The 10,642-nt window shown below is 33.4% G+C and overlaps 1 protein-coding gene across 6 annotated transcripts in view; it reads right to left on the reverse strand.

Annotated features, from left to right (window-relative positions):
* The window catches only part of LOC118750057 (1-phosphatidylinositol 4,5-bisphosphate phosphodiesterase classes I and II), a gene marked incomplete at its 5' end in the record, with an annotated part of 104,066 nt that overhangs the window by 23,974 nt on the left and 69,450 nt on the right, over positions 1-10,642 (reverse strand). For 4 of the 6 annotated variants that reach the window (XM_036484789.1, XM_036484788.1, XM_036484787.1 and 1 more), the window contains 1 exon segment: positions 3,184-5,205. In XM_036484789.1, the coding sequence (XP_036340682.1) occupies positions 4,921-5,205 (285 nt within the window). 6 annotated transcript variants of the gene reach the window in all.

Here is a 10,642-nt window from a genome sequence, read left to right on the forward strand (position 1 = left end):
CCATATCAGTTGTGAAGCCGATTCAAATACATGCAGATGAATTGAGATTTATACATATAAAATATGTACATACATAACTCTTTTTAAGAAAGAATAAAAGTACAAGTCGTAAAAGGAATAATATTGCTACTCATATTTTTATAAATGCTATCATACTGTATTATCAAATTAATTAAATACCAGTATTGGAAATAAAAAACCGCGTCCCAGAGATGACAAACAAACTTACAAAAACACCATATTAAATATATTAATTCATGCATACATATGTATACGTATGTACTAGAGATGCCAAAATATGAGGAAAATTGTGATCCCGGGATTTCGGGATATTTTTTCAGTAATCCTGGGATCCCGATATTTATCCCGAAATTCACATTGAGTCATAACTTTTATTAATATGAGTAAAAATTCAATATCTGAAAGCATTTAAAGATACCATGAAATAAAACTATTTAACATTTACGATAAACTATTGTAAAACTCCCATATTTATTAATTCAGACAAACCTAAAAGTACCTAATACATTTTTTAAATTGTTTTTAAAAAACCATGTGGTCCAGGAACGCATACATCACAAATAACAATGTACTTTTGAAAGTAATAATTAATAAAAAAAAATATACAAACATAAATTCTCTAAACATGTTTATTCTACTTCATACAGAAATGGCGATTTTTTGCCATTTTTTCGCAATTAACTCGAAATTTTGAGGGTGAACGAGTCAACCGGACCTCAGATTCGGATTCACCGGGTCGAAATACATGTCGGTAGGTGGGTCTGGTTAGAAGCACACCCCTTTTTTTGGGCCGGTGTTGTTATTATCTAATTATTAACAAGCAATTCTTGTAACCCTATTCAAAATATATTTTTAATTCGGGATCTTTAAAGTACCTTCGATTTGATACCAATATTATAATATTATGACGTCTTAATTAATTTGTAACTAAATTCGAATGGGTAGCAACCTTATACTTACGAGTCTTCTCGGAGATAGTGGCTATTCAGATAACCTTAAGATCCAAAACATTATCTGTGTACAAAATTTCATCAAAATCGTTAGAGCCGTTTCCGAGAACCATATGGATATATATACATATATATATATATTTTGAATCGCATATTTATTTAATTTTTTGTTTAGAAAAAAAAGGTAAAATGTTACTATTCATGGGTACCCAGAGAAGGTTCTTAAACAATGCTTTCCCTAAATACAAAATGTTATCCCTTAGGAAGAAAGGTTGCCACTTATTATCGATTCTTCACAATTTATCTAAAACATCGCAATATGGTCATCAAATGAATGGTATTGTTGAGAACCTTGGACAGAAAATATTTTTGATCAGGGTTGCCACGCTTCTATGTAAAATAATTTTATATTTTGTTAATTTTAATTAGCATTTTTTTGTTAGTATACACAGTACATATACGCTCAATTCCAGCGTATTTCAGAATGGGGTTGCCACCTAAATTTTAGAGTAAGAAATTTACTAACTAGATATCGAAATCCATTTTTTTTCCAAAATATTTTTTTAGAGCCGTCCAAATTACCAGTATCTGTTATCCAAACCTTGAAAATTGTAAAAATTGTATGCACTCCGTTCAAAGCTCGGTCAACATGGTACTTGCACAATGTGTACATAAGAGCAGCAAACTATTTAAAGCGGAGTCTTCTAATCTTGACCTGAACTTGTTACATACAAAACCTGCTGATGAACAACATCTTTCGGCCTCAACAATTTTAGGCTCAACTGTCGAAAGGTAGTTATAAGCGATTTGAAGATAATGACCTCTATCTCCTACACTACAAAATATTTGAACTTCTTTTACCAGCACGTCGGATAAACTATAACTTTTTAGATTTGAGTATATTGATTTAAGAAATTATGTAACTTTTTCTTGAAACTCTCTGTTTCATTGACATTAGCAACGCTATGAGTACATTCATTTAAATATTCTTCAAAAAGGCTAAGTCTGCAATTTAAAAGTACAGTTTCAAACGTTTTACAAAAATCATACTTCAAAATTCATAAACAAGTTCTTACTATCAAATATCAAAAACATCGGGATCCCGGGACCGGGATTAGGGATTGGCATCCCTAGTATGTACATAATTTAATAAATAAACGTTGAGCTCATTCGTTTTTGTGCGCAAACGCGAAGAGATTTATTATTTCCTGTTTCTGGGTTAGGAAAAGCCGTATACATAACTGTTAAAGCTAAAATAAAATTACAACCGTGACAACAGATACATAAAAAGTATATTTCGTGGAGATAAATAAGTTAGATTACTAAAGAATAGACATCACATTGAATTATTGCCGTGAAGTTGATGAGTTTAAAAAAGGATAAAGAAAGTTTTAGGGCCGGTTGCTCTAAGCCTGGTTGACACGAATATAGCACGGTGTCGGTAACGTCGATAACGATGTTTAACCGGGGATTAGTGAGCAACCGGCCCTTAACATATTGTCACGACCAATGCAAATGTCCCTATTTGACAAATTTGGAATTTTACATGGAAATGCATACAGATCTAGCTCGTATTTTTGAAGATATGCCTTTGAATTTTAGTATACGATTGTTTTCGAGAGCCAACTAATGGACTATTTAAAAACCGAATTTCTACAAAAATTCGAAATAGGGCCTTGGTATTGATGATGTACATTGTACACTGCACAAACACACATACGTATTTTGTATAACAGTTAATAATAACTAGTACAAAATTACTCCAGGTAATAGATGAATGTATGTATGTCTGTACATACCCTTGTGGTCAGCTGATTAAGTTATGTGACATTTTGCCCAGGTTTAGCTATCTTTCTTTTGCCTATTTATATTTTTTATAAAATTTTAGCACATTATACATATAACCAGCGACACATAAATCCACTTTTAAAACTTCGTACAAAATTTATAAAAATTAAACAAACTTTACCAATTACACCCAAAAATTTTAAATTTTTTATTAAAATTTTTTAGAAAAATTTAAGGTATGCAGTATGCGTTGATTTTTAATAAATTTTTGGCTGCCGCTGTTGAGAAAACAAACCTAACCAATTTCAACCAATTTTAACATTTACACCCAAAAATTTTAAACTTTTTACTAAACATTTTTAGAAAAATTTTAGGTGGGGAGTTTCATAGCCCATTAAATTTTAGTGGGTAAAAGTGCAAGTTTGAAGACGATAGAAAGTCGCTTGACTTTTAATATTTTTTTTTGGCTGACGGGGTTAAGCATTTTTTCCATATAAAACAGAGGTGGGCAGTTTCGGCAGAGTATTTTTTGTTGTGTGCGTGCGAACAAGTCGTGCGGTTGAATGAAGTTTTCGCAGCCTTCCCAAGCAGAGCGTGTATATGTATGGGCGCAGATGCTGCCCAGCTGTGATATAAAGTATGGTCGACGATTACTTTTATATGGAGGAAAATGCCTAACATCGTCAACAAAAAAAAATGATTAAAAGTAAACGAGATTTTCTAGCGTTTTAAAATTTGCACTTTTACCAACTAAAATTTAATGGGCTGTAAAATTCCCTACCTCAAATTTTACTAAAATTTTTTTATAAAAATTTTAAAATTTTTGGGTGTAAATGTTAAAGTTTGTTGAATTCGGTTAGGTTTGTTTTCTGGCCGTTTATTGTAATCTTTTGATTGCTTTTTGAGCTCTAGGCCGATGGTAAATAAAGCAATTGGATGTCTTATATTCCTTTTTGTTTATTACTATCGATATTTCGCCTGTAATCTAAAGGCATCTTCAGGACTGCAAAGAACACAATATGGTTACATATACAAATAATTATTTACAAAACGTACAACAAAACACAACTTAATATCTTAGCTTCCCATTGGGAAAACGGGGATGCATTACCTTTTTCTAGCAAGAGAAGAGAGAGAACTCTTCTTTTAAAATTGCTAGCCGTATTTAGAATTGTTTTCATCTCATGTTTGGAGTTGAAATTTATGAGCCTCCCTGATACTGTCTGTTTTTGATACTGTCGAATGTTATTCTATTGTTCTTTGAAATTCTGGACACCATAATAATAGTCAAAATGTCACTTGACTTAATCAGCTGACCACAAGTGCATGTACAGGGTGGGCTAAATAAGACCTACCAATGTTTAACACGTATAACTTCTTTATTTTTAGAATCATTGTTATTTTCTTTGTGTCATAATTAATCTCTAAGAAAATCATAATGGATACTTACAGTCCACCAACAACGACTACAATACGCTATGCGTTTTACACAATTTGCCGCATAAATTGATATTTTAGGTAATGTTTTGATGCCGGATGAATCACATTTCTAAGCAAAACTGTAGATTTTGGAGCTCTGTAAATCAAAGGGCAACACACCAGCATCAGGTACCCCAATCCGGATGCACTGTTTGGTGCGGTGTTATGGCCGAAAGAGTTATCGGCCTATATTTCTTCGAGATTGAGGATGAAACGCCAGAACGATTTCTGGGGGCTTCTTATAGAACAATTACTGACAACTTGTTGCGGCCAACGGCAGCGCACGTCCTAATTTGTGGTTCCCACAAGATGGAGCGAGTGCGCACATGGCTAGGCAAACCATGTACCTGCTGCGGTAGGTCTCATTTGGCAAACGCTGTATGTATGTGTATATGTACTTCAAGTCTAACGAAGGTAATTTTAATCTTAGTCTACAAACACATATTAAGTAGAATTTTATTTCTACATATTTAATGCACAAACAAAATTTAGATATTTTTAACATTAGTAATTTCATCTCAATGCTTCTCATAGTTCCATTTACATATACGTACGTGTATAGTTAGTAACTGATTGTTATTACTCCTCCATTACACTATACTTATACGCAAAAATATATTCCTTCCGCCTTGCTTTAAATTTGCAAGACTAAATACTGTATTATTGTTATATCAGAGGGTGTTTAAACACCGGCCGCAGAGTCAGCACAGGCGTTGGAACCAGTTTCATCGCTACCGCTATCCAAAACATCTTTATTCTTACCACCAATGCTACTCGTGAGACTGTTACTAGAGCGCGCAGGAGAAATCATATTTCCACCGTTTAAATTCAATGTGAGGTTATTGCTTGCGCCAGATGTAGATGGAGCATCCCCACCGGCATTACTAGACGCCTGGAATAGAATTAGGAATCCATTGCTAACGACACAGGTGCGAGATTCGGCTTCCTTTTCAAATATTTGTCGGGCCTATAAATAAATACGAAGTAGTTTGGCTGTAAAGAAGGTCGATGAAAATTCTATGGACCGATAGATCGTTCTATAAAGAACATATGGTTATATGTAGGACATATGTACATAAAGATGGCCCTTGGTTATATGAAGAAAAATAAAAGTGTTTGGATTCTCGGTCTAGAAATGTGTGAATAGCTTAAAGACTAAACTATACAAAGTTTTAGGTCAATCAAAAAAGATTTAGAGGGTTGTCAAAGCACTCAAAGTTTCCCATGTATTTTATACGGTGAAAAAAGAACTTTTGGTAGAAATGGTATATAATTCTTGAAAATCAATATTTTTCCATCGGAAAACCCTGGTTCTCTTAGGAGACTTCCCATATTAAGATCCAGTTGTTTTTTTAACCACTAAAACTTGTATAGTTTAGTCTTTAGGCTATTAACACATTTCTAGGGGGTGGGACGAGAATCCGAGCTCTTTTCAAAGTAGGGGCCACCCTAATGTACATATGTATATAAAAAATACATTTTTAAAAATTAAAAAAAATACACTTTGCTCCTTCGTAAATTACAATTACAATCAAGCATTCCAATTTTTCACAGTTCCCAGGCAGCAAAATATCAGGAAACGAATCCGAAAATGGAAATAATTTCGTATTAAAACCCGATATTTCATTCGTTTTCCAATTTCAGTTTCGGTCGTTTTTCGGTTACGTTATCCAAACAAAGTGTGTGCCAAGCGTATGTCTAAGTACAAAAATACCCAAAATGGTTGTGACATGGATACGTTTTCGGCTGTTTTTCTAAAATTTTTCTTATTCAATTTTACGTTGACAACGCTTTCATTCTAAACTCCATAGATGTTTTTTTATAGTTGCAGAAAACCAATCATACAAAATTTTAGAATCAGCGATTATTTAATAAAAAAAAAAATACTTTTCCTGCTATTTTAATCTGTTGCTTCTGACGCTATTCGAACCTGGGACCCCAGCAGACTATTTACGTATATCTATGTATGTATGTACAAGTTTTCAAATATTCAGTTTGAATAAAGACCCAGCCAGCAGAGAAACGTACTTTGCCGAAAGTGCAGTTTTCGTACATTTTTCGTTTCCGGAAATGTTCAGAAAACGATTTTCATATTTGTTCATTTTTCGTATCCGAAAATGTCATCATCTTATTTCAAAACAATAATTTTAAAATATTCGCCAGTAGCTGAGTGTGCAGAGAAGTATGCTACTATTTGTTAGCTTTCAGGAGGTCCCAAGTTCGAATTCCGTCAGAAGCAACACATTCAAATTAGTTATTCAAATTTGAAATAATTGCTGAATCTTAAATTTGTTTTTGGTTTGGTTTCCTGTTACCATGAAAAAGTTTCTGTGAAGTTCATAATGAAATCGTTTTCAACGAAAAATTGGATCAGACAAATTTTAGGAAAACAGCCAAAAGCGCATCCGTTTTACAACCATTTTCGATAGTTTTCTGCACATACGTTTCGGATGAACACTTAAGTGGGAGAACTGATCTGAAAAACGTCCGAAAACGGAATCGGAAAACGGATGAAACATCAGGTTTTTATACGAAATTGTTTCCATTTTCGGATACGTTTTCGGATATTTTGCTGGCTGGGGAGTTTAAAATTATGGTTTCCGAAAAATGAACGAAAATTTTAATCATTTTCTGAACGTTTACGGATGCGACAACTGCACGAAAACCGAACTGCCGCCAAAGAGTACGTTTATCTGCTGGCTGGGTTTCCAGAAAATGGTATCGAAAAACTAATCAAATATCAAGTTTTAATAGGATACTAGCAATTACCCGGCGTGCTTCGCTGCGCCTTAAATGTATTTTTGTGTTGTAACTCTCCCCCTAAGCTCTTATGGCCTCATTTACAAAATATTTTTAAAGAACTTTATGAAGTTAGATTTAAAAAAAATCGATCTATGAAGCATTGTTTATTTTTTTTTTGAGTTAATATATTTTCGAAAGTAATTAGAAAATATGTAAAGAACCGACTTTCTCTTGGAAATTTAATTTATAATCTTATAACTGGAGTCTACTCTCGCACCCTTTCCTCAATAATCCTCCCTATTATACAAATATGTACAGCAATATCACTACATATTATAAAACAAAGTCACTTTTCTGTCCCTATGTCCCCTTAAATGCTTAAATCTTGAAAACTAAGCAACGGATTTTGATGCGGTTTTTTTTAATAGATAGATTGGTTGCAGAGGAAGGTTTATGTCGTTATAATGTGAAGAAATATATAAAGGGGGCGTGGCAATCGGAAAAAATGTGGTAAAAACCCATAAATTTTTTGTTTACACAGCCATAAATCATAAAAAAATCCACCGATTAAAATGAAACTTACTTGAAGTTAAACTTTGAAATATTTACTTTCGTTCTGCATCAAAAAAAAAATAGTTGATTCATATCTTATTTAACCAAAATTGTTTAAACAAAAGCAGCACTTTTTCCAAAAAAAGCTGTTTGTGTGTTTGTTCGCTGTCAACCGAATGAAACATTAGAAGTTATGCGGGAATCTCACCCCACCTCATTCATGTTGAATTAGATCGTATGGTGAAAGAACTCGGTACGTATGTATGTAAGTACATATGTACGAGTCTCTCGCATAATTAAATTTCGGATGTATGTATGTATTTTCAATTCATGTCTTTATTGCCGTACTGAATTCCATTGCATTGAGGGTTTTTATACATAAAACCCAAATTTGAAAAATTTTTAGTTGTGAGTGTTTTTTCAGCGAAATAAACCGCTCTGTTCACGTTCTGTATTAATAAATCGCACATAATTAAAATACAGTTTTTGAATAGTTTTTATTGATTCGGAGCGCGTTAAATTTGCTATCGATTCCAACGACTACACCCACAATAACATTTTTTGTCATTTACTTTTTACGACAACTAATAGGTTATTTTCGAAGCGATTTTAATCGATACAGCATTTATCCTTATCCAATTAATTAATTTTTGAAGATATTACATCAGTAATTATCTTTTGTTTCTAAATGGTAAGTATTTACATATTTTTTACTGCGGCACATACTAATAATATGGCAATTTGTGCATAGTAAATTTTGTACTGAAATTATAAAGTCATGTCTGTAAGACGTCGTCGTTCGGACATAGGTCGAAGTACAGTGAACGCCAGAAGACTACGTTCAGCAAGAGATGAAGAATCGTCAACGGAACGTGAGGCCCGACACAGTCAGCTTCGGGATAGATATAGAGCTGAGATAGAGAGAGAATCTTCAGTAGAGCGTGAGGCTCGCCGCACCCGAGATAGGGATAGACATCGAATACAGAGAGCCAGAGAATCGTCAGTAGAGCGTGAGGCCCGACTCAGTCAGCTTCGGGATAGATATAGAGCTGAGAGAGAGAGAGAATTTTCAGTAGAGCGTGAGGCTAAACTTTGCAATGGCACGCGTTTGCTGGTAAAATCACTGTAAACTTTCATAATAGAGTGCACAATACTCACAGGATGTGGTACCGGCGAAGATGTATTGATTCCCCGAATCCCTATGATACCATCGGATTTACCATTCCAATTTAAACGTTTACAATTTCCGGTAAAGACATCTTTTGCAATGACCATTAATAAATCGCAGGGTCAAACCTTCAACGTTGCAGGCTTAGATTTGAGCGTTGACTGTTTTTCACATGGCCAACTGTATGTCGCTCTTTCAAGAGTAACCTCAAGAGAAAACATGTTTGTATTGTCTAATGACTAGAAAGCTGTGAACGTTGTATATAAAGACATTCTGTAATATATTAATTGTTGTTGTAAAAATAAAATAAATATGTAAAAATGCAAAAAGTAAATATGTTAAAATGTAGGGTATGAATTTAGATATTCCAAAGATAGCAGGAAATCTTCATGGTATAAAGAAAGGGGAATTGTTTTACTCCAAATGTAACGCGTGCGGGCCACGGGCAGTAATGAATAAATTAAAACCATTGTGGAAGAATACAAGTGAGATATCTTAGGGTTGACAGCTAGTTGACAGGGTGTTCAATATGGCGATGACAGTGTGAACAATATGGCAGCCAATATGGCAAGCAAAACCGAACGGCCCGAAGCTGCAAAACTACGACCCGAATGAAATAATTCGGGAAAAATAACGGGAAAAACCAGGGTTCCGAGGTGCTGTTTCGTGACCAGAGTTTTGTGCAGCTCCGAAAAAATATGAAACAGGGTTCTGTGTTTATTGGAATTACAGAAAGTGTTGCTTTGCAGCATAATTTTTTAATTATAATTTTATTCCAAATAAAGAAAAATTTAATTTTATCGAGTTTCGAAGGAACAAGAAATATCAATAAAAATACTTTTAAACTATGGTTTTTAATAAATTGAGTAAATTTTTTTATTTATTTTGAGACAAAATGTAAGTATACTTATTATTTCAGCATGCTACTGTGGCTGCTTCCGTCACTCGCGCGCACTGCCGTGCGCTGTGATAAATATTATCTGAGAGTTATGATGGTATTCAATAATCCAGTGTCATCTCAAGTCACTAAATTTGAGACAATTCGGGTTTTCAGAGAGAAAAACAGAAGGAAATTGATTATTGTATTTCATTCCTACACGTACTTGAACAAAATGCCCGTGCTCATAATTGTGAACAAATATTATTTTCATGTTGTTTATTTCCTTTGTTCTGTTATTGAATAAACAATAGGGGTCTTCATCAAAAGTGATAAACTCTTGATAAACTTGATAAAGTGATAAATTTATCATTTTGATAACTGAACTGTAAAACTTTGTATGGAAATCTATTTAACCAAAGTTTATCACTTTATCAAACGACTTTGGTGGATAAATGTATAAATTTAAGTAAAATTCAACCCCTATAGTTTGCCAGGTAGTCGCTTTTGCTACGAGCACATAAAAGCAAATGAACACAATGGACGAGGTAAGAATGAAACGTAACTAGCCATATAAGTTAAATATTCAACAGTTTTATGCGAATATTTACCATGGTGTACCTATTACCAAGGTACCTCTAATAATTAGGTGCTTTAAGAATTAAATAAAAATAAATCATCTCTTCTCCCCTTTTTGACAATGTACGCGCTAATAATATTATTTTACAAACAAGTTTTAGACAAAATGTGTAATATTTGTTGCTAAAAATACAAAAGCTATATGAAAAAATGACTTCTCAATGAAAACTGTCCAAAAAAAATTTAGAGTTTTGTATTTAAAATGAATCGGAATTTGGGGGCCATAAAAATGCGTTTTACTCCAAACTTTGTTTTTCGGATATATTTGTCATTATTTATTGGCTCAGATATAAATATTGAATGAACTAACATATCTTAAATTTTTACAAAACTACCTTTAGTATGCAACCCTGCCAATATGCAAGGAGATGTAATTTGAAAAAATTTAAACGGATTTCTTCAATCAACCTGAGCTGCGGACATCTT

This window comes from Rhagoletis pomonella, unplaced genomic scaffold, assembly GCF_013731165.1.
Source record: "Rhagoletis pomonella isolate Grant_MI unplaced genomic scaffold, Rhpom_1.0 Rhpom_scaffold_00124, whole genome shotgun sequence".
Classification (NCBI taxonomy): Eukaryota; Metazoa; Arthropoda; class Insecta; order Diptera; family Tephritidae; genus Rhagoletis; species Rhagoletis pomonella.